The sequence below is a fragment of the Pristiophorus japonicus genome, chromosome 4 (genome assembly GCF_044704955.1).
Source record: "Pristiophorus japonicus isolate sPriJap1 chromosome 4, sPriJap1.hap1, whole genome shotgun sequence".
Taxonomy (NCBI): Eukaryota; Metazoa; Chordata; class Chondrichthyes; family Pristiophoridae; genus Pristiophorus; species Pristiophorus japonicus.
In genome coordinates, this window is record NC_091980.1 from 74,886,570 (window position 1) to 74,910,152 (window position 23,583).

Consider the following 23,583-nt stretch of genomic DNA (forward strand, 5'->3'; position numbering starts at 1 on the left):
AATTCAGATTTCTGTTTTATCTTTATTTCTATACAGAGGCCAAAAATCATGTACTTCAATTGTGCTATGTAGCTTTGAATGAAAGGGGAACGGACTTTTCAACAACTTTATTTTTCAGGGTGATGACAGATGCCCCTATAGCAGACTTGCCCAGACATCACATCTTTCCACTGCACTATCATTCAGTGAAACTGAAACGGGAACAGAAACCCAGCCCTTCACTATGAGTTAAAATATACTCGTGGGTTTTATTTATAATTCTGCACAAATGAAACAATTGTAGTCACAAAGCCTCAGCCAGTCACTGAACCGCATTAGCACTCGGAATCTCTTGGTCAATCATTCTCAGTGAATCAACCAGTGCCGAAGGGATTTTTTTTCGAAAATCATAATTTTCTTGAAAGCGGGCGGGGGGGGGGGAGAGATGGCGGTTATTCACGAACAATGGCCGGCATTTTCCAGGGTCCGTGCGGGCTCAATCAAAGGCGGGTCGTGTGGGAAAATCATCCTGCCCCCATGCGCCTTTCCTTCGGGCTAATCTGTTAGCGCGGCAGCAACCCGACTGGCCAAGGCGGGATATCCCATTTAAAGGATTATTAGCTTGTTCTCAAATTCTTAAGTGTCTTTTTAATCTTACCTTTCAAATTTCACTGGATGCCCATGGGAATCACGCGGCTCGGGAACCAAGTCTGTCAACCTGAGGTGGGAGTTGAGTGGCCCTTGCTCCAGCTGATTAGTTGACGGCATCAAATGGAGAGTAAAAACTCCCACCTGACAGATGATCACTTTCCTCAGGTAGAAGCTGTTGCTGACTGGATTCCCAGCACAGATTGAGCTTTCTGCAGGCCGCAAGTCTTTCCAACAAAGTCTCCATTCAGTGTCACCTCAGTGGCAGAACCTCTCTCGCCATTGACAGATTGCTTCTGTCAACTCTACTTCACCTGACATCTATTCCATCAACATGGGTGCCACTTATACTGTCTCACTTTGGTCCTCAGAATCTGACCACGATGAGCCCCAACACCAGCAGCACCAACAACGACAACATCACCATCCTTCTCCGCAATCACCTGATGCTGCACAGGGCATCAGCACCCGAGCACATTGCTGCCCGGGAGGCCAGGGATGGCCTCAGCATGGCCAGATTTACTTAACTTTACACTGTACACCCATATGGCTGCCACATGCTGCACCAGGTTGGCACCACCCCACACCAACACCATAAAGGACCCCTACAATGACCAAGCCATTCCTTTCACACCACCATTGCTGGAGGTACCATTATGTCTCACCATTCACTGCAACTCACTTTAAAAGTTGCAGACAAATCTGTCCAAATTGATGAAAATAAAGATTTTGATGTTTGACAGCACGTTAACGGAAACATTACATAAACATTGGATAAACATCCAAGTGGCTACCCTTGTGAATTTACTTGCATGTCATCTTTCTCTTCTGCATGCTTCTTTGCAAGGATTTTAGTGGATGAGGTCCTCTGAAGGATTTGTAGTTTTTTTTTTTAAATGTTTTGGAAAATATTTTATTTTTACCATTGCCCCTGTCCCCGAGCCCGGTTCTATCCTCGCCATTACTTTGCCGAGGATCGAATTTGCCGCCCAGAATGCGACCTGCCGCCCAGAATCGGCATGGAAGGCCCATTTTTTCTGCCGGGCACATTTTTTTCACCAAACTTCCGCCCAAAGTACCGTCAGGATCTTAGTGGTCCTTTCGATGGTACATGGGTGGAACTTAGGTTTGACCAAACTCGGACCCTATGTGTTCATGTGAGTGGCGCATTAGCCGCTCCATGCAGGTGGCCATCCTGTCCATGGAGAAACCTACAGTCCGCCATCACCTGCGACAGGTGGTGCTTATGTTGGAGATGGCCTCCTCCATTCTCTGAACATTTGCAGTCATCGTGCTCGCAAAAGCTGCCAGAGCCCCCTGCACTTCTTCCTGCACCTCCAGAATGGCTTCCGAGGCTCAGCGTCTGCATGCAACTGAGCAGAGCTGGGTACATTCTGCGCCCTCCGGCGAGGACTCTCCACTGCTGCCCTTGTCTCCACCATCTGCTCTTGCTCACTTGTAAGTTGTGAGACATCAGGTGACAGCGCTATGTCACGTGGGATCCACCCAGGTGTGTGTATCTACGCTGGTGCTGGGTGCTCATGTCTGGTGATGCTGCACTTCAGAGGCTGGAGGCTCCTCTGAGCAGTCGTCTTCCTCTTCCTCCTGGGCATTTGTGGTGGTGGTGGGGTGGGGGGCTCTTGATGGACCCGTGGAAGAGTAAAGAAATGAGTTCGATATGCCATATGATGAGTGGGTACAGATACCATTATGCAAATGATGACTATTCAATGGCTGCTGACATCAGTCCCCCATATGAGTGACTGATGTATGCCATGTATATAATTCTGTCACCAGGTTGCTGAGATGCCCCCCTCTCTCCATCTTCCACCTCCAGCTGCTCGGCAACTCCAGATATTTCTAAAGCAGTCTCCTTTGATCTTCTAAGGTTTGAAAATGATGGAGGGCCACTGCTGGTTCTCTCTCTCTCCCTCTCCCTCTCCCTCTTATGTTGGGCTCTCTTTTCCTGCAAGCAGGGAAAGAAAAGGTTGATTGAGATTGATGGAATGATTGTAAGGAATGGATGGGTTACATCTTTAGAGGGAGACTATGATGGCGTTGGATGCCAAAGCCAAGTGACCTTGTGTGTTGTTTGTTGGTATGATTGCACTAGGGTGAGTGTGAGGGATGGGGATGTGATAATGTAGATAGAGAGTGTGATGGGTGGACATGCAAGGTAAAGTTGGTGTGAGTAAGGATGTTCAGCTGCAGGGTTGGGAAGGCAGAGTGACTGGGATGTGATGAGAGGTGCAGCAGGATGAAGTTGAGTGTGGCTTTGCACTCCCGTTTCCTGATCTAACAAAATGTTTGCAGCACTGCACCCAGGTTCTCTTGACCACATCTTTGCTGTTGACCTCTCGGCAATCTCCAACCAGGCTGTTTCAGTTTCCTAGGGTGGTCTCTTCCATCTATTGGAAGGGAAGAGGACCTCCCTGCGTACTCTGACTCCCTCCATAAGCATATGGAGGGAGTCCTCGAAGAACCTGGGTGCAGCCCTCTGCCTCTGTGCAGTCTTTTCCAAAGTGTTTGCAGCACTCCAATGCTGCAGTGCACTGACTGCACTATTTTAGATTAACCTTCAAATGTTCCAGCTGAAAACACATCATCGATGACGATAGCAGACCCGCACCATTTAATTGGGCCAGGTTATGCGCAGGGCAGGCTTAATAGGCCCTATTGACGAAAAGTCATTTTGTGCAGTGGGATGGAGACAGAAACGGGGTTGTGATCCGCCATGGCCACTGGACCCACCCAAGTAGGGAAAATTCTGGCCAATGTGTTGAAAATGAATAACTGGGTGGTTGGGACCCCAAGGAAAGGATGGGCCTCTTGTAATCTCAAAGTATTTTAAAATTTATAAAGTGTCCTTGTGACCCTAAACTCATTTTAATAGAAAAATGGTTTATTCAAATAGGAACTAAACCAATTTGAATTGGCGCTGGGAGGCTGGGGCAGGTTAGCTCAGTTGGTTAGAGTGTGATGCTAATAATGCCAAGGCCATGATTTGGATCCCCATAGGCAAATGTCATACCATGCCCATTTGCCCATTTGAAAGGACATGGTATGACAGTTCAACTAAACATTTCTGAAAACGCCTTTTGTCTGAAAGTTATATGGGAAAGATGACCCACTCTGTAATGCACAGTGCAAAGCTGCTGGATGGATGGATTAATGCACATTTGAATAGTTGTACCTTGTACATATCTGAACAAGATACCAATTAAAAAAAACAAATTGTTTTCATTGGTTAGGAGGTATGCAGGAAGTTACTGATTCGATGTGCTCTGTAAATGACTTGTTTGATCTATCGCTGCTTCAGACGTAATTTGAATTGGCCGATTTAATATGTGCATGTAACTTGGGAGGATATCAGTGAGCGCGTCCAAGGGCAGGGCTGTGTTTACCAGACAATAAAGGGCAGATTGAGGAACCAGGAACTTTCAGGAGCCGCTTCAATTTAACGTTACTGGTACAATGTAGCAGCAGCCCCTATTCTGAGCAATACTCTTGGGGACTGAGTGCAATTTGCACTGTTGATCTGCCACAGAGTGGACTCTGGATGATCAACGTTGGCTGATAAAATGTAAAAATGTGAGTATTATAATCAATTATACAAGAATGTAACATGAAGGAATGTAAAATGCATGATAATTCTAAATGTAAAGGAAACAACATAAAACTTGCATATATACAGGAAATGAAACACGCACAAATTTACAGGAAAGAATAGTTCAAATACTATTTTTCCAATATGCAGAAAGGGTTGTTTCCAAACTATTATAATTGCAAATGAAACAGGAAAGGATATAAAATACATTTCTAATCACCAATATACAGACAGAAGCATTAAAATAATATTGCAAATAGACAGGAAACGAAGTAAAACTAATTCACAATCCAAGTATACCGGAAGGAATGTGCAACGATTATAATTACAGTTATGTGGAAGCCAAATGACCCAAGTATTTGTTTTTTGTGGGTTGGGAATGGTATCGGTGACGGAGTTTGGAAGTACAGGAGAGGAATGGTATTGGCTGGTTTTATTGGAGTGTTTATGGCATCGTTGCAGATATTTATCATATGATGTGTTTACTTTTCCCCCCTCTTACATTTCGGCACATTTAAATGAAGCGAAACAGTTGTGTGTGAGTTGAGCCGGGGAGGGGGGCGGGTAGACTGCCCTGGTGGACTTGCCATTTGAATTGAAGTACTGCGGCTGCACAGGCTGTCCCTTTAAATGTGCTGCGTGCAGTCACCAGCCCTGTGGAACAAAGCCAGTGGGGGTTGGTCACGGGCAGAGTGCATGTGTCGACAGGCTGATATTGACGGCAGTGCAGATGAGCAGCAGCGATTGCATGTACTCATTTTTACATTTCAATCTTGCAACAGCGTGTATGTATCCCAATGCAAATTAAACAACAAAAAAGAGGCTTCGGTTGCTGATCCTTCCAACGAAACTTTCATGGCCTTTATTTTTGTTGTTGGCTGGGGTGGGGGATATGGTTGAACTCTTTGGGACTGAATGCTTTAAAACTTCATGTCAGCACGTGGGCTGGATCTTGAGCCCCCAGTTTGATGAGATGCACGGAGATGGTGCCGTGAGTTCACGGCTATGTGCTGCTTCTGATTCTATTTTCCAGGAATACCTGGTAACTTGCCTAAGGGTGCTTGCTTAAACTGTGATTTGATATTTCTTTATTGAAATTGCTCCTCATACCCGAGGCAAACCGCAGCGGGGAGGGAAAAACAAACACCAAATTGTATGCAAATTTCAGCTCTTGCTGAATTTATTTTGGCTGGACTGAAGCTCAACTCTTTTATTGGAGGGGGGTTGGGGAAGGAAGTAAAAACAAATAAGAAGTCTGTACAGCACTGACACTTCTCCCTCCTTCCAGCAGCCAATCTCAAAGGACGATCCCGAAAGAAGAAGAAACCGAGAGGCACAAAGGACGACGAGAGCCCATCGCAGGAGAACCGGCGGCCCAGCCAGTCGGATGCCAAGCAGGATCAGGTCTGTAATGGGTGATCATTTGCAGTGGGGAGGCCTCACTTTGGAGGATTTGCCGCCCCCCAGGGTTTGATCAGTAACAGTTTGTCTCGATTGCTAGATAAAATCCTGACCCCACAAGCTGGCGGTCTCTGGTAATAGAAGCTCCATTATTTGTTTGTGATGAAACTGTTACCACAGAATCTGGGTCATCCACAGTTAGCCTGTAGAATTCTGCATATTGGTTTCCTGGACATTTAGCTGAACACTTAGTATAAATAAGTGTTCAATTTGGTGCTGTGTGATTTCATGTCCATTATTTATGATTTACATCTGTCATATTTCTGAAGGCCACCTAATGGTGATAGCTGGGTGCCTTGATAGGCACTGAAACTAGTCACATAAAGAAGAAAATACTTCAATTATACAGTGCCTTTCACAATCTCTGGATGCCCCAAAGCCCTTTACAGCCAGTGAAGAACATTTGAAGTGTAGTTGCTGTTGGAATGTAGAGAATGTGCACATAGCAAGGTCCCACAAACAGCAATGTGATAATGGCTAGATAATCTGATTTAGTAATGTTGGTTGAGAGATAACTATTGGCCTGGACACCAGGAAGAACTCGACGGCCCTTATTCAAAACATGGGATCTTTTATGCTATCCGAGAGGGCAGACAGGGCCTCGCTTTACTGTCTCAGCCGAAAGACTCCACCTCCAACAGTGCAGCACTCCCTCAGCACTGCACTGGTGTGTCAGCCTAGATTTTGTGCGCAAGTCTTTCAATTGAGATTTGAACCTTCTGACTCAAGTGGCAAGCGTGCTACCACTTGGCCACAGCTGATATGTTTAAGTCTCCTAACCAAGCTATAGAAAAATTGACATAGGTAGAATTTCTGTTTGCCAATATGGAGTTTGTTCTCATCCCTCATAAGGACATGCCTTACCAAGAAATGTACTGAGAGAGTACTGTGAACCTGATGTGTTTTCGGATGATGTCGCTGAGGGGAAGCATGTAGATGAGAAATAGAAGGGGGCCAAGGATTGATCCTTGGGAACTCCAGCAGTAACGGTACCATGTATTACTGTAAGCCTGCCTAGCTTGAGTTAGTGACTTATCAAGTCTGTCACAGAGGGTTAGTTTGGTTCTGATCCTCTTTTAGCAGATGTGTCATATGGAACCACCTAAGAGTCCTAGCTTTTACTCTTTCTTTCCTCAGTTGGTCATTTACTATACTGCCAAGTCATGCTTACACCTGCTAAAATAGATTTCTATTACAATATGGAATGAAAAGGCAGGCTGTGTTTGATCAGTCTGTGGCACATTCTGGGGGAGTGTTATGAAAGCATGTTTAAAGTTTCAATTTGCTTTCCTGAATGAATGAATGCCTGTGTGTAAAGAGGGTGTTTTAGGAAGTTGAGTGTTTGTTTCAGTGCTTGCATCTTGATTTTTATAGTGGTCCAGATTTTGTGCAACAACAAAAAGGTGTATTTATATAGCGTCTTTAACACAGTGAAATGTCTCGGAGCGTTCACGGGAATATTATAAGATAAATTTGGCACTGAGCCAATGCATCAATTTAATGAGTGAGAAATCCTTCTTGGGAATGGGATAAACTGGTTTGACTAGATATCTCCATAGATCTAGTGTTGGTCTTAGCTGTGGTAGCACACTCATGTCTACATCAGAAGGTCATGAATTAAATCCCACTCCAGGACTTAAGCACGTAATCTAGGCTGATATTCCAGTGTGGTATTGTGGGAGTATTGCATCGTCAGCCTACTCAAGTGGATTTCAAATATCTCATGGTACTTTGTGAAGGTCAGGGGGAGTTCTCCTGGTGTATAAATCTAGATTTATCGCCGACCAATACAACAGCCTACATTTTGCGGTGGTAATAACAGCAAAACTGTCAGTGTTCGCAGTTATTACCCCTCTGAAACCGACTGCGCAGATAAACACGGAAATCCTGAAGTTGTGGTCAGTCATTCCCTGCTTTGCCACAGGTTGCGCTGTGGATCTCCCCATAGCCGATAATCAATTAAATTAGTTGACCTGACGAAAACGTCCCCTTTTCCGCTCTAATATCGCTTTTGAAACATCCCATAAAAATTATGCCTTGTTGAAATAGGTCTAACTGGGGTTTTAATAACATTAACTGCTAAACAACCATTCTGGTCCTGTATTCTATATTTGCAGAATGTCAAATTATTCTATTGTGATAGAAAATTACTAGATTTTTAAAATAATTATATATATTTAGTTTTTTTAAAGTTTTGTTATTTCAGCTTCTACCTTAACCCCGTGTGTATGTCCCAATCATTATTTTGCTCTCTCTTTTTAAAAAAAAAATACTGTCTGAGAATTCCTTAATGTGATTGGCTGCTTAGATAACTTGATGACATCACTGCTAATATATGCTGGGGATCCCTTTTTGACATTGCTACAATCAAATTAAGGTTGAGAAAGCTAAAGTTTTCACCACAGAGATCATGAGAGCTTTGTGGGTAGCATTCCTCGAGGCCAGCGGCGATCACCGTCACTTCGCCGTGACTGCAAATTCTGGGCCATTGTTTGCCTACAAAATACAGTGTCTTCACTTAAAGAGGAAACTTACTGTGCTGCAAGCTCTTGGAATGTTCTGAGAATGTAAAAAGCGCTATATGGATGCAAGTTCATTTTTCCTCCAAAATTCTTTGTATGTTTCAGCAGCAACTTGCACCTACGTAGTCCCTTTTAACATAGCAGAGTTGGGAGCAAGGCTTCGCAGTTGCGAGTTAGATCTGAGCAGGAATAGGAGACGACTAGACACGTAGTGGCCAAAGATGCTATCAAAGAGACAGGTATTATGGGGAAATAGCAAATTACACATTTACAGAAAGAATTCTAAAGTGTAGGAGCAAAATGGCTGATGGCTCCATCATCGACAATAGGGAGGGAGGCTATCCATTAGACTATCTTTGGAAGGGTAAAGAATAGGGAGCCAGTGGAGGTCAGGGCGATGGGATAGGATATGGATGCAGGAGTTCTGGATGAGCTGAGTTTATGTAGGGTGGAGCTTGGATAGCCAGCAAGATGTATTGGCAAAATTGAATTAGGAAGTGACAAAGATGTGAAAGAGAATTTCAACAGCAGTGGGATGAGGTAAAGGCAGAAATGGACGATATTTCAGAGGTGGAATTAGGTAGTCTTGATGGGCAGGTTGTGGAGTTTGAAGTTCTTGGCTCAGGACTGAGCAGGACACCGAGGTTGCATACAGTCAGGTTGAGCTTAAGTAAGTGTCTAGGTAGGGGAATGGGATCAAGGTTTGGGGCACAGAGTTTCTGAAAAGTTTCTGTCTTGCTGATGTTGAGCTGGAAAAAAAATTTGCCCTGATGGTTATGATTCAGAACTGTTATTGCTGTAGCACTGGGATCAATTACCAGGATTACACATTTTGATGGGAGAGCTTCATTATCTTCGGAGTTACTATCTGCATATTGCCAGTTTTTGCTTTGGGGCAATAAATGGTGTACATTTTCTCACTACACTTTAAGTAAGGCACAATTTTCATGCTGTGTCTACTTGAACTGTGAGAAATTCTAGACTTTGGCTTTCCATGTTTGAATTATATCTGGAGAGAGCATTTCAGGCTTCATAACATGAAGGTGATGTCCACTGGTGCCGATCCTGGTGGGAGCAATTTGAGATAATGAATTGAGATTATCAAACAAGAAGCACATCGCGCACAGTTTTAAAGCTTGGTGACAACATTAGCACTTATATGTTCATGATTATGCCAGTGGCCCCACTGCTGTACATCACTTGGAAAAATCTGCACGGAATGCCAGTGTTGAATCTTCACGTGCTCACCCTCTGACACCATTGCTGCCTGAATGGTATTTTAAAGCAACAGTAGGTTACAGAAGTTGTCTCACATAATCGAGGATGAATTTCTCCTCCATAGGATCAATCTCGCTCTCGTTCACCTAGGAGAAGGGAGTGGACATAAGCTAGTTGGAGACTTGAGGCAAGGAAAGGCAGTGGAGGTCGGGAGTCAATCAGAGGTCTGAGAAAGCGAGTGAGGTGGAGCTATATAGTGGTCATCAAAAGTTTTTATGGGTAGCACTCCTGCAGCCCCTGAGTAAACGTGGATGTTGGAGCAGGAAGGGCTTGGCTATGATATCTCCTGCTGTCAAATGGTCTTGTTGTAGTTACTGTAACTATCCCACAAATATTAAATGTTGCATGACGCAAGCAGATAAGTGACAATATTGAGCATTGAGGGATAATGGGAGGTACTTGAATTACCATTTATATTTCCTGTTGTTCCACATTGTTTAGGTAAATGTTCCTTACTCTGTCCTTTAAGAAAATAAGCAATTCAGTGTCTATAAAACAGGCCAATCTTTGTTCTAAGACTGTTGCCGATCCGGTTTGATAACCAGCTGCTTGTAAGAGCATAAATCTGATTTGGTCCGACTTGCATTCCATTTCTTTCCCTCCTCTGCTGTGGAGAATCTCAGCACCTCCCCAAACTTGCCAGCTAAGATCAGGGCATCCTCCCACTCCACTGTTGGTCTACCTTGTATTGCCTATGATGCTACTTGCAGCAGGTTTGCATCCTGAGGCAGTGATTTCTTTTTCTTTTTATTTGAGTAATGAAGATTTTAGTTGAGAAAGGAAAGGTAATCATTAGACCTGTCTTATGTACCTCCATCCACACATTTAGTAAAAGTTGAGATCTGAAGGGAGGACATCATATAGATTTCCATGTAGTACAGGTTGAACCTCCCTTATCCGGCACTCTTGGGACCTGGCCTGTGCCGGATAAGGGATTTTGCCGGATATGGGGAGGTCAGTGACCCGAGGGGTGGCGACCCGAGGTCGGGGAGGGGGAGAGGAGGTCGGCACCCCGGACGGGCCGTGAAGGGTGTCGGCGCGGGCCAAGTGTTGGCTCTGTCCCAGCGGGCCGAGTGTCAGCGCAGCCCCCGGCCACGTGTCGGCGTGGGTCCAAAGTTGGGGTGGAGGTCGGCCACGTTCTGCGCATGCACCCCCGACCGCCGGAATCATGCCAGATGATGGGTGGTGTCGGATAAGGGAGTCCCGGATAAGGGAGGTTAACCTGTACTGAACAACAGAAAATAATACCCCAATAATCGTCTCTAGTTCCATGTGTTGGCATGTAATTGAATGACTAATTTTGTAGTCTCTGTATAAGCAATAAGATCTTATTTGTACATCCCTTCAGATCCTACATGTTGACTTTTAGAAATATTGTGGTTTGTTCTAGTTACACCACAAGTGCTAGGTTATTTCCATAGAACAGTTGCATATCATTTGTCATAAATTTTCAAAACTTGTCTGAACCTGTGCAGAATTGGTGTCCCTTCTTCATTCACTTCTTAATAGGAGGCCAGCTGGATAGACTATATAAACCCAACAGATACCAGTAGTAAGACCAATGAGAAGGTTTACATGGACCTGTTCTCCTGGCAGAATATAGATTATCAACACTCTCTACATCACAATGGCCTTTTTCCTAAGCGAGTTGCCCAGTAGTTAGGTAAGTCCCTCGATGAGGTATTCCACTTCTGAGTAACATATTCCAGACTGCAACACCGTCTTCTGTTACCATGGCATCCTTGTCACAGGATGGTTCAGTCTTTTATTCTTGAATTTTAATGAAATCTTTTTATTCCTTCCAGGATAAAGTTGAATCAGAAAATATGGCAGCTGGAAATGCACAAGTGAATCAACCAGCCAATCCAAGCGAACTTCTTTCTGCAGAGCAACACTTCCTGAAGGCTTTGCATAATTTCATGTGTGACCGCAACACTCCCATCGCCAGAATACCTCACCTGGGCTTCAAGAAAAGTAAGCAAGGAGACTGTAAATTCAAGCATGTTTAGTTTGGCAGATGTATCAAGAAATGAGTTGACTGGGATCCAACTTCATTAAAGGCAGATTTGTTGTGTGTGCAAGTGCAGCACTCCACCATTCGAATTTCTCTACCTCGCCGCCATCTTGCTCTTACACTGCTATACGCCACCCTTGACCCAAGAGATGACCAGCTATTCTGGTCCATAGCCGATAATTATGCTGATTTGGTCATTAGGTGTGGCTTGGAACTAATTCTGCTGTTGAATTTTATTGCTTTCTGCCTGGGAAAATGCCTGGTCTCTTATGAATAGGGCAAGTGATTTAGTGTGATGAACATCACAGGGCAGTCACAGGACAAATGGTTAAAATGTTGGGACAGTTGCAGGAGATAGTTCTTTTTTGGCACCACTACTCAGTTTTTCCCCTCACTGGTACTTTAAACGTTAATTTGTAGCATGTTTTAATGTGTGAGTGTTCTGCTTCTCTCAGTGCATCGGAGAGTGAAGTGATTTTCCAGGTATTCACCGCAACAAATAAGTTGACACTTGTTCAGCTGTACTCAGTGGTAATGTTCAAAATGAAGAGTTTGAATGAATGCCAATGCTCCGAGCAGAGCTCAGCATGTACTGGCCTGGAATTTGCAGTGAACAAACAGCATCCTAACGTGGAAATCCTGAAGTTACAGTCAGTCATTCACTGATCCGACACTGGCTGCGCTGTTGCCCATCCCCATCCGCCCCCCACAGCTGGCAGTCAATTAAATCTCTCAAATCAGGGAAACTAACACAAACTTCAGCTCTTCCCCCCAGTAATTACACTGTTAAATTCACCCTTAAAAGTTAGATCTTTTTTTAGGTGTAACTGGGACTTTAACGGAGTATTGACTGCTAAACACTGGTTATGGACCTGAGAAAATAATTTTAATTTTGTGGTGTGTCAAATTTATTAATTTTCATAAATTTAAAATTTTAAAGAAAATTTAAAAAATACATATTTTTAATAAAAAGTCTGTTCATTCTTATGTCAGGTATACCTTTTCCTGATTTGCGAGCCACAAACTTTATTTTACTCTATAACATTTTTTTAAATTTAGAATCAAAAGAGCCTATTCATTTTCTGGTTCTCGATCTGAGAGAATTCTGCATTTTGATTGGCTGCTGAGACAACTTGTTGACATCACAGGGTTCACATTGGGTACTCCCCATTTACTTGCACTAATTTCAGTTGCACATCAGAAAAGCTGAACTTCTCGCCACAGAGATTGCGAGATCTTTGTGTGAAGCTTACTTTGGGGTGGGCAGCGAATACCTTTACTTCGCTGTCTGACCATAACTTACGGGCCATAGAGTGTGTTAGCCCAACTGGCCCCTAAAACAACTGCTTGTACAGTCAGTATATGTTGCGTTCAATGTCACTTCACTGATTCTAAACAGTGCTGGTAAATGAAGTAGGTCACTGTGTTTCAGTAACCAAGTAGAAACATTCTTCACTCTTCGATAGACAGAGAGAGGCAGATACTGGCACTTTAAAACATACTACTGATTAAAATTAAAGCGCAGGTAAATGAAAAGACTGAAAGGGAAAGTTTCACTCTATAGTGCAAATTGCAGGATGTTGCATCATGACAAAATAATTACTTATGACTGATTTGCAACATTAAAAGGTACAGGCATTCAGCCAAAAGTGTCTGAAAAGATGATTCTGTTGAAAAAGAACTTTTCTTATCATTGTACGCAGGAATTGGATACCATGGGCTTTCTCCAAACTGTCACCAGACAGCTACATTGCTTTCCCCAGTTTGAGGAGGGCTACTCTTTTGAGAGACTGTCCATTTCTACCCTATTTTGGGCTTTAATGAGCATTTACATATGAGTCTAAAGGGTGTAATAACCACCCCACCCACTCCCTAGTTCCTTTATTTGGAGAAGACAATCCATCCTGAAAGGTCACCTGATCATAATCGAGAGCTGACCAAACCACAGATAGGTCCACTGGACAGCAATTGGTTAAATAATACAAGGGGGAAAGTGGCAGTCGGCCGACGAAAAAAAAACTAAGTGCTACCAGTGCTAGACAAAAAACTAAGGAAATATCAGATGTCCTGCCTGTTATAATGAGTTTTTATAATTAGATTTTAGTGTATGAAGCCAGCACCTTTAGGATCTGCATGTAATATGGTTGCCATGAAACAGCTGCTCCCTGTCCCTTCCAACTTTGATTCAAACTTTGGCTGGAGTAGCTCCCTGCAGGTTTTCGGAGCAGTAATGAACATTCTTATTTTATGTACTAAAGGAATGCCTAATGGGGAATGTTATATTCTTGTACAAATCTTAGGTCTGCTCTAGATATTTTCATGGATTCAGCATCACTGGTTTCCAGTAAGTGGCATTCACATCCCTTAAGATTGGGATTTTGCCAGTATTGCTCAATATACAGGTGCGACCTCCCAAATCCGGAAACCTCGGGACTGAGGCCTTTCTGGATTCCGGGTATTTCTGGATTTCGGAACGTAGTTCTGATGTCCCAAATCCGGGAGCGCCTGGGCCGAGGTTCGGGTATTTCCGGATTTCGGAGACGAAATCTGACATCCCGAATCCAGAAACCTATTTGGCTCAGCGGTGACCCGTAGTTAATAAGAAAAAAAGCGCCTGGGACAAACCAGTATTGCAACCATTGGGACAGCGGTAGGTATGAAGACCTGCAAAAAAAGGTAAATTAAAGTTTTTATTTTTTAATTCTTTTGCACTGATTCGATAGTTAAGTGTCTTGTAAATGTTTTGCGATTTATTTTTTTTTGTGCAATTTTTTGGGGGGGTGTGTGTGGAGGTGAGGCGAGTGCTGTATTATTTACTGTTGTGAAAAAAATGTCCAGATTTCGGAACATTTTTACGGATTTCGGACAATCCCTCCACCGATCTGCGCGATATCTGGATTTCGGAACATTCCGGAGTTTGGAACTCTGGATCTGGGAGGTCGCACCTGTATAGTTATACCATAGTGTGACCTGGGGTGTAACCACCTTGCTATATGATCTGCTAACCATAAGCTTGTCCCCAATCTTCCTGGAGCTGGATTAATTAACACATTAGTGAGACAAAGCCAGATATGAATCATTTTAAGCTGCTTTATTTTAGTCATAAGTGAATAAAGCAGTTATAACAAATCTCACCGTAATTTATCATTTCAGTCTATTCTCGTAAAAAAGAACAAAATAAACGACATCACACCAGCCCTGTTAATTGGTTAAGTAATACTTTCTTACGGTCAGACCTATCATTTAATTGGACCAAGGTTTGCTGTGTGCCTGGTTTGCTCTTTTCTTAAGATAGGCTGAACATACCTTGCCCAAGAGTAACTTACCCACTGACACAGAACATGTGCTCCCTAGTTCTGTTGTTTCCTCTATGGATAGGAAGATGAAGGCTTGACCTCTCTCCCCTCTAGGTACAGGGGCTGACCAGTAGACTGGATACTGCACCCTTGATCGAGATCCCTGGCAATTAACTATTGCTGTTTCCAAAGTGAACAGGGCTATCCCAACACAGTGAGCCTAAAGAATTCAAGGAAGAGCTTAAAGACCCTCATTCTTTGATAGTATTCTGCAGACTAAGCTGTCTGGCATTAATATACATCTCTTTTGCTTCGTGATGCAGAGGTTATTTTTTCAAACCCTTCCTAGTACAGGGCCATGGATAGTGGTCTGGTGTTAGGAGCCTAGCTGATATTTTTTTCTCCCTTACCCATGGACACAGATGAAGAGGGTAATTTTCACTTTGGATGTGGCCAGAAAACTGTTGGTTGTGGGTTTGCTGTCCACTGAGTTCAGTGCAAAGGAAAATACAACTGGATGTTTACTAGCCGGGCAATCTGCTACCGCCAAATTTCTGCCTGCGCCCAAAGTGAAAATTACACCCTCAAAATGCAACTCTTCTACTACTGTAGCTGAGATCAACTACATCAGCACAGGTCAGGCATTGAACATCGGATCTGCCTTATCTGCATGGATAAAACATGGATTTTTTCATTAAAATCTGTGTGTAATTGTAGGCATTGCAAAGTGGGCAATGAACATACTACAGAAACCTGAAAGAACCCAAAGATTGCACTTCTTCCTGGAGATGGGGCACAATTTGTTTGTTTCCTCAGTCTTGGATACTGCAGGTTTCATCAGCCTATTACCAAGCACATAACCTTTGACTTAATGCACGTTTGTTTAGATGAATAGTTAAACCTTATTGTAACCTTTGGAACACTGAACGTAAATGGTCCTGATGTGCTTTTCACAATATTGTCTTAAAAACAGCTAATGAATCCCAGTGATCTGGTTCATCAGTAACAAACTTGAGCAGCATAATTTTTGAAGATTTATTAAACAGCTTTACTAATCCAAGCTCGGGGATAGTACCACGTGGTTTATATCACCTTGGACTCCCAGTAAAACCATATTGTGCAGTTCCTTCAACAGTTGGGAAATAAAACGTTTTGTAATCTCCTTAGTATCTAGTTCAATAGCCTCTGAATTGTGGTCGAGACCCATGGAAAACAAAAGGCATCATTGTAAAATGATAAAGGCCAGCTAATGTAGGAACAAATCTCTGCTGTCAGTAGCCCTCACACAAAAACAAATGATCTACAGTACTCAGAAGCAGCATTTTCTCCTTAACTTAACTAAAAGTTGCATCAGTAAGTATATTGGAATGGGACGTGTCTTGTTATTTTCCACTGACATTCTGAGAGTGGTTTGCAAAACATAGATATGAAGGGCAACTGAACCTTTGTGAAATTCTTTTCAGTGGTCTGAAAGTAGCTTGGCAATGGGATGCCATGGACCAATGTCATAGGTGAATGCCTCAGAATTTCTGCAATTGTCCAACTTTATTTTTATTCTAGGGATTTGGATAAATCTCAAAACCTTTTACTCTTAACTTTCCCAGTTATATGGTAACACTACTAATACATAAAACATGGAATAATATGGGATTTTGTTATTGGCCTGGAAAGGCACAACGTGAGTAGGTACCCATGCGATGCTACTACCTCCATCTTATCTGTTTGGTGGTACCTTTAATGCTTTGTTTGTTCCTGAATTTAAGTTATAGGGTGACCAAACTAATGTCCAGTGAAAATATTTCTTCTGGTTCAAGTTCCTTTGTATTATTTGCCTTCTCGCTCAGATAGTAACCAAACTGACTTAAATTCTCTGAGGTAACATCCTTTAACAGGTAGAAGTTAAATCCCAGGACTACGTCTTTGAGCAAGCTGGCCACTACTTCAACAATACGGAAATACGCCTGACCCTCTACGAATCCGAACATAAATAGAGGCAGGTTTAACATCTCCATGTACACAGTGTAGTTGGACCTCTTGATCGTAGTCTGTGTACTTGGTTAATAAATGTTGGCCTACATAGGTTTTGTCAGCTCCCTGAACTAATAAATGCTTGTACTTTTTTCTCTCCCCTCCCAAACTCACTGCAATAGTCAGCAACTCAGCAGTCCGAGATAAATTATTCTTGTGGGAAGTGGTTGAAGTGGCATGGAACATTCTGGAATTGTGTTAATTCTTAAGCAAAAGTGGCCTTGTGGAACATAGTACAAGATGTATTGGATGGTTTTGTGCATTCGAACCAATATGCCCTGGCTGGTATTTTGCCTGTCTGTTACTGTATCCTTTATTCCGAAGTGTCTCCTTGGTTAGTCAGGGTATCTAAGAGCTGTAATTGATTATGTTTATCTTCAGATTTGCATTCTTGGCTTCACCCTGAGAAGATGTTTAATTCATTCCCCTATCTGCTCCAAATTATTTCCCTCAAGTTGCAATTTGCTTTTGGTAAAATGTTTAATTTTTATGTGAGGATGCTGTGGTCTTTACTTCATTTTGACGTACAGGCAGCAAAACTTCTGGGGGTAAACCTCTTCATCTATCTTTCAATGAGCAAGAGTAGAGCATTTTTAACTTTCAGTGGTCCTCAGTTTGTTCAGTACCCACCATTGTAAATACACCTCAGTTCTGCCAATAACAAACAGTGGGTAACAGATAGGTTGTCCCATTCCACAAATGGCCATTGAGTTGTTCAAAAAAAGTCGAGAATTGTTCCAATGTCCTCATTGCTCTCTAAGTTTTTGGTTGGCTTTTGGGCTTAGGTTGCATTGTCTCTGTCCTCTGTGGGAGCAGTTGAACTGCTCCAGTGATCTGCATCCATCTCTTGTGCTCTACCCTGTCTATGCCACGCTCATTCTAGCACTCGTGTTCAAAATGTTTCCTTGGGGTCTGCCAGAATTCCACTGATTCATCTTTATCTGTTGCTTCAGAGGCAACTATAGCAGCTGCTTCAGCACCATTTCTTTTCATCAGCATACTGGAGACATGAGTCACGAATTTAGTTGAGTCCGAGTTAGCATCTGTCACAGCGTCCAAGGTGACAGAGGCCATCATCCCATTTCTGATACCAGGATGTGACTACCTCACCCGGCAGTTTGCTTGGGTACAAACTGACACCACTGCAAAGTTAAAAGAGGATGGAAATTGTCTTTTTTAGAAGTTTTTCTTTAGGGGAGGAGAGGGGAAGAAGATATTATATCTTACACTTTTAAGATGCTGGGCAAGATGATTTAAAAAAATTAACAAACCCATTTGATTGTAATGCGATGTAAACACAGGAAGAAAGCATTGCAGTACTGTAATGATTGCTTTACCTCATTCCTCACTGCGTTAGCTCATTAGCTTTCCATAGCTGGGTTCTGTCCGGTTGTTAAGAATGGATGGGGCAGAAGTAGGTTACTTGATCCATTGAACCTGCTTCTTAATTTTTGTTAGCTATGCCAGCTCTTTTTAATCCGAATTGCTTGCCATTTCTCCATATTTCTCATTATGCTTACTTCTTAAGTATGTATCTATCTCCCTTTTAAATACCTCAATTGACTTTAAAGTCATCATCATAGGCAGTCCCTCGAAGTGAGGATGACTTGCTTCCACACCAAAAAAGGATGAGTTCACAAGTGTTTCAATGAAGGACCTAATATTCCAGATCCAGAACTACATCTTTAAGGGTGGAAGTTGCTTGTGCGTGGATTTTTTAACGTGTGGTGGCTGTTGCACACCAGCCACCACACGGGCTTGACAGAGCTGGGTCTTGGTCCAGTGGCAAGGATTACCCAAGATGACTGAAGACCACCTGCTGCATGGGCACACACATATTGCAGTGTGGGCTGGCCCGTGCTGCCCCTGGGCCCTCGCCTCTTCTGGCCCCGAAGCATGTTCCACATTCTTGAGTTCAAATTATTAAGAACTCGTCTATGGAATTTTGTGGAGAATTCCACAGTTCTACCATCTTTTGTGTGAAGAAATGTTTCCTAACTTCTCTCCTGAATGGTCTAGCTCTGATTTTCAGGTTGTTCTTGTCCTGGACTCCCCACCAGTGGAAACATTTCTCTCTATCTACTCTATCCATTCCTTTCAAAAAACTCAATCAAATCACCCCTTAACCTTCAATATTCCTGGGATACAAGCCTGATTTATGTTATTTCTCCTCATAATTTGACCCTTGGAGCTCTGGTAATATTCTGGTGAATCTGCATTGCACTCCTTCCAAGGCCAATACTTCCTTTCTAAGATGCGGTACATTTTTTTGGACCTGACCACTACATTTTAGTGACTTGTGAGCATGGACCCCTAAATCTGTTTGAACCTCCACTATTCCTAGTTTTTCACCATTAAAAAATATTGGATCTATCCTTTTTTGGTTCAAAATGGATGACCTCATACTTACCTGCGTTGAAATCAATCTGCCACAGTTTTGCTTAATCCATCAATGTCTCTTTGTAATTTTATGCTCCTGTCTACACTACTTACTATGCCACCAATCTTTGTGTCATCAGCAAACTTGTATATATGGCTCTCTCTTGTATTATCTTTGTCATTAATAAACATAGTGAATAGTTGAGGCCCCACTAATCATTTCCTTCCAATTCGAGTACATACCCATTATCCCTCCATGCTGTCTTCTATCACCTAACCATTCTTCTAACCAGGTCAATAATTTGCCTTCAATTCTGTGGGCTTTAATTTTAGCTAACAGTTTCTTACGTGGCATCTTAGCAAATGCCTTCTGGAAGTCCACATAAACTACATTCATAGATATTCCCCTGTTTACTACTTTAGTTACTTTTTCAAAAAATTCATGTTAGGTTTGTTAGATATTGGTGAGCTCAAGCGTGTATTCAGAATGATCACTTTTCCGATCTATCGATTTAACGAGTGCCCTGCCCCAGCTATAAATTATTGCTAATTTGTTAATGAGCAGTAATTTATATCTAGAACTGATAGTCGCTTGAGATCTAGTATTACTTATCTGATGGATTTGTTTTTCTGTAACTCTGCCGAGCAGCCAGAAGCGGGTGGTGTGACCAATGAGGAGGAGAGTGTTCCAGAATGTTATTGTACTCATCCCTAACTGGCTTACAAGGTAATTTTATCACAGTAGGAGCAACTTAGTTTCAGTCAGAGCAGTTGGACGAACCAAATCTGTCCACAGCTGTGTTGGCAAGTAAGCTGCTGATTGAATGCTTTTTGGGTGCTCTTGGAGTTAATATCAACACCCATAATGTAAAATCGTATTACTCTCCAGAGAAATTATATGTTGTTTCTCTGCTGCCACTATCCAGTATAACATGGAGTTTACTGTTTTCCAGGCAAACTTATAATTGTGAAAGTGATTCCCCCCAGAACAAGGGGACACATAAATTAGGAAAATTAAAATTAGAGCTAGGCCATTCAGGAGTGAAATTAGGAACCATGTTTTCACACAAAGGGTGATGGGAATGTGACATTTTCTCTCCCCTAAAGGCTATGGATGCTGTTTCAATTGACAATTTCAAGACTGAGGTGGATAGATTTTTGTGAGGTAAACTTAGCAAGGGATATAGATCAAAGGCAGGTAAATTGAAATGAGGTACAGATTAGCCACGGTCTGATTGCATTGAATGGTGGAATAGACTTGAGGGGCTGAATGGCCTACTCCTGTTCCTATGTTCCCAACATGGAGAACACAGCATAGGCACATAAAGCTCGCTTATTGCATGCTGGGAAGAATGACTAAAGAAATCTTACAATTTGTCTCTTCTAAATTAGCTCATATCCGGGCTTCCTCAAAGAGAGCAAAGAGTGAACGAGCAGTATTTCATGAGGCACAGAGAGAAATGTGGGAAAGACTGGCTAAGCTTATTGTATGAAAATATAACCTCTTCATTGACTAACAGAGTAGGACATGATGCCTTCAGAGGAGGATGAGTTATTGGTATTTGATTTTGAACCTTTTCCAATGCAGCTGGCAACACTTCAGAGTTGCTTCAAAAGCAGAGTCACATGCTCAGCTTCAGTGCATGGTCATAAAATATCCACATGTGACTTTAAATAAACCATGTCAAGAAGTGCACTATCGTTTCATAGCCATCAAACCAAAATCAGCTTTTGCTCAAATGTACCACAATCCAGATCGAGATAACTTGACCTTTTTATATTTGGTCAAGGATTTCCATTTTGTTTAATCAAAAAGTGTTAATTCCATTACCTGAGTTTTATACCTTCTGTATACTGACTGGGCCTTGTTACACATGCTCTTCTAGCACTGGTAGCAGGTTTTTGTTCCTGCTACCCAAACCATTTCAACTTTGTCATTTTCAATGCGATCTCAAATTCTTTTCAGCTGATTTGATTATTAAAAGGAACCCTGCTGGTGGGACTCACACTTCTATCCTTTAAAAGTAAATCTGGTCATTTCTGTTTCAGTAATCATTTTAATTTGAACGTGTTAAAACTCTTAATATCGACAATCATTTTCAGGGTGTAAAAGGGTGACCTTGGGTGTGTGGGAATTTCCAAAAGTGAAATCATTAACTACTGTAGTCTACAAGAATTGGCAACATTTGCAAAGTTTTATATTCTTTTAGTTCTTTAAAATGATAATTCATGTTTATAATGGTTATTGGGACATTTTTTCACTTGACTTTTGAGTCATATCCAGTATAATTAATGCAGAGCTGAGTCACTTCCTTTCCTCCCTCTCCCAGCCAAGGAACCCAAACTGATGTTCTTTTGCCCCCTCTGTTGTGGTTCTTTTGGAGTTACGTAGCTGCATTAGTGCTAATTGTGTCAAACCTGGGATTGGTTTGTGCTGTGATCGTCACAAATGTAGTGGTCCAATGTAGGCAATACCCCCCCCCCCCAAAAAAAAATCCTTGGCATCTAAATATCTTTTCCATGCTCGTGTTTGAATTCAAGAAGCGTTCTAAGTGCAGTCAATGAATTTGAAGTCATTTCGAAAAATCCACTGCCCACCCACACTGACATGCTTTCTCATTTTCCACCAGTTGATCTGTTCATAATGTTCACTGTTACACAACGACTTGGAGGATACGAGGCGGTAAGTTTCCTTCCTCTTATTTCCTCAGAGCTGTTAAAACATGTCTTTGCAACTAGTTTTGAAATAAACAGTTCATGGAACTTGCAGGCACAATAACGTAATGAAGGAGATGCTCAGTTCAGAACTCTGTATTCACTTTGGAGGAGGTAACTGATACTCCAATCCACCGCCCTCACTTAAGATGGGATTTTCCTCCCTGCTGCTTCAGTCCCCATGCCATATCTTTAAGGCGTTTATTCTTAACAATTTTGTCCACATTGCCGAATCGCCAAGTATGAAATCACCAAGTATGAATCCTGCTTTTCCATTCTCCTTCCCTCTCTTCTTCTACGATGCAATCGGGCATTCCAGAGTGAGCAGTGTCCTGTTTCTCTCAGCCTCCCTTGAAGTGTAGCATACCATCCCATAGTCCTACCTGCTTCGGTATATTCCGTTTGCTGCAGCTGTGGTATTTGGTGAATTCCCTTCCTCCACCGAGCAGCTAGTAACTGTGCGTACAGAGTAATTATCTGACCTGCTCAAAAACCCTGAGGACTTATTACATACTAAAGGTTCAGCTGATGAACTCCAATTCGTACATTTTGGGGTAGCGCCGAGCCACAGTCTATAACTAACTCCCCCTTTAAACCTTTGTCAGTATTTTGAGCAAAATTGAGTTTACATTTGAAAGTTATCAGTTATATAGCTTGTAAAAAAAAAAAAGTTCTTAAGCTAGCAGCGGCCTTTACTAAAAGTTCCTGACGTCTTGTTGCAGGTAACTGCCCGCCGGTTGTGGAAACACATCTATGATGAGCTGGGTGGTAACCCAGGGAGCACTAGCGCTGCCACTTGTACCAGGAGACACTACGAGAGGTATAGTACATTGCTCCTCACTACCAGCCTACACTCTTAAAACTCCAGCTCGCAGTGAAACCTTAAACTTCTTCAGGCAATGGAGAAAATCTGATACCTGATTGGTGGCTTAATGAGATGGTGTGGGGTTGATGAAAGGAGTCTTCAGCCACTGTCTTTTACCCTGGAACTTAGGTTTATATCCCCTCCAAGTGGAGATAGTCAAGGTTCGCTGACTTTCATTAGTGACTGGATGGTGTCATCTGTTAACACCTTTCACCTCTAGGAACACGGGCACAAAAGTAGTCTTGTTCTGCCACCTGAAAGGGTCCAATGTGAAATGAGCTTCTGCAGTGTGAATCCAGTTCCTGGCACAATGCATTAGAAAACCTTTGGGTTCAGCCCAAGAGGAGATGAAGACAACCTGTCTCTAGGGATATAAGTGGTAAAGTGTGCTCGAATATGACCTTTCTCCTGTGGGTTCAATGCCAGTCCACAATTTCAAGAGCCCGAAGTGAAATGTGCTCCTATCCTCTAGATTGTGTAAGTTTGGAAGTTATTACTATTTACCTGATAACATCAACATGATTACGAGGATGTTACTGTCAATGGGGGATTAAGTTATGAAGAGAGACTTGAGATGTTATTGCTTCTTTCCACTAGAGCAGAGTAGTTAAAGGGATGGTGTGTTAGAGGTTTTCAAGTGAATGGTTATGATAAGGGAAATAGTGATATATTTCAACTGGTTGGTGAAATGGTAACGAGAGGGCACAAAGTTACGATAATCAAACAAGCAATAAAAAGGCTAGAAAAACATTATTTATGCAAACTATGGTTAGAATATGGGATTCTCTGTG

At 42.4% G+C, this 23,583-nt stretch overlaps 1 protein-coding gene across 1 annotated transcript in view; it reads left to right on the forward strand.

Moving 5' to 3' along the window:
• The window catches only part of LOC139262461 (AT-rich interactive domain-containing protein 5B-like), a 132,441-nt gene that overhangs the window by 91,981 nt on the left and 16,877 nt on the right, over window positions 1-23,583 (forward strand). Inside the window, exons 6-9 of the mRNA XM_070877646.1 lie at window positions 5,523-5,638; window positions 11,301-11,469; window positions 21,843-21,895; window positions 22,650-22,747. Of these exons, the coding sequence (XP_070733747.1) occupies window positions 5,523-5,638; window positions 11,301-11,469; window positions 21,843-21,895; window positions 22,650-22,747 (436 nt within the window). The remainder of the gene's footprint in view (window positions 1-5,522; window positions 5,639-11,300; window positions 11,470-21,842; window positions 21,896-22,649; window positions 22,748-23,583) is intronic.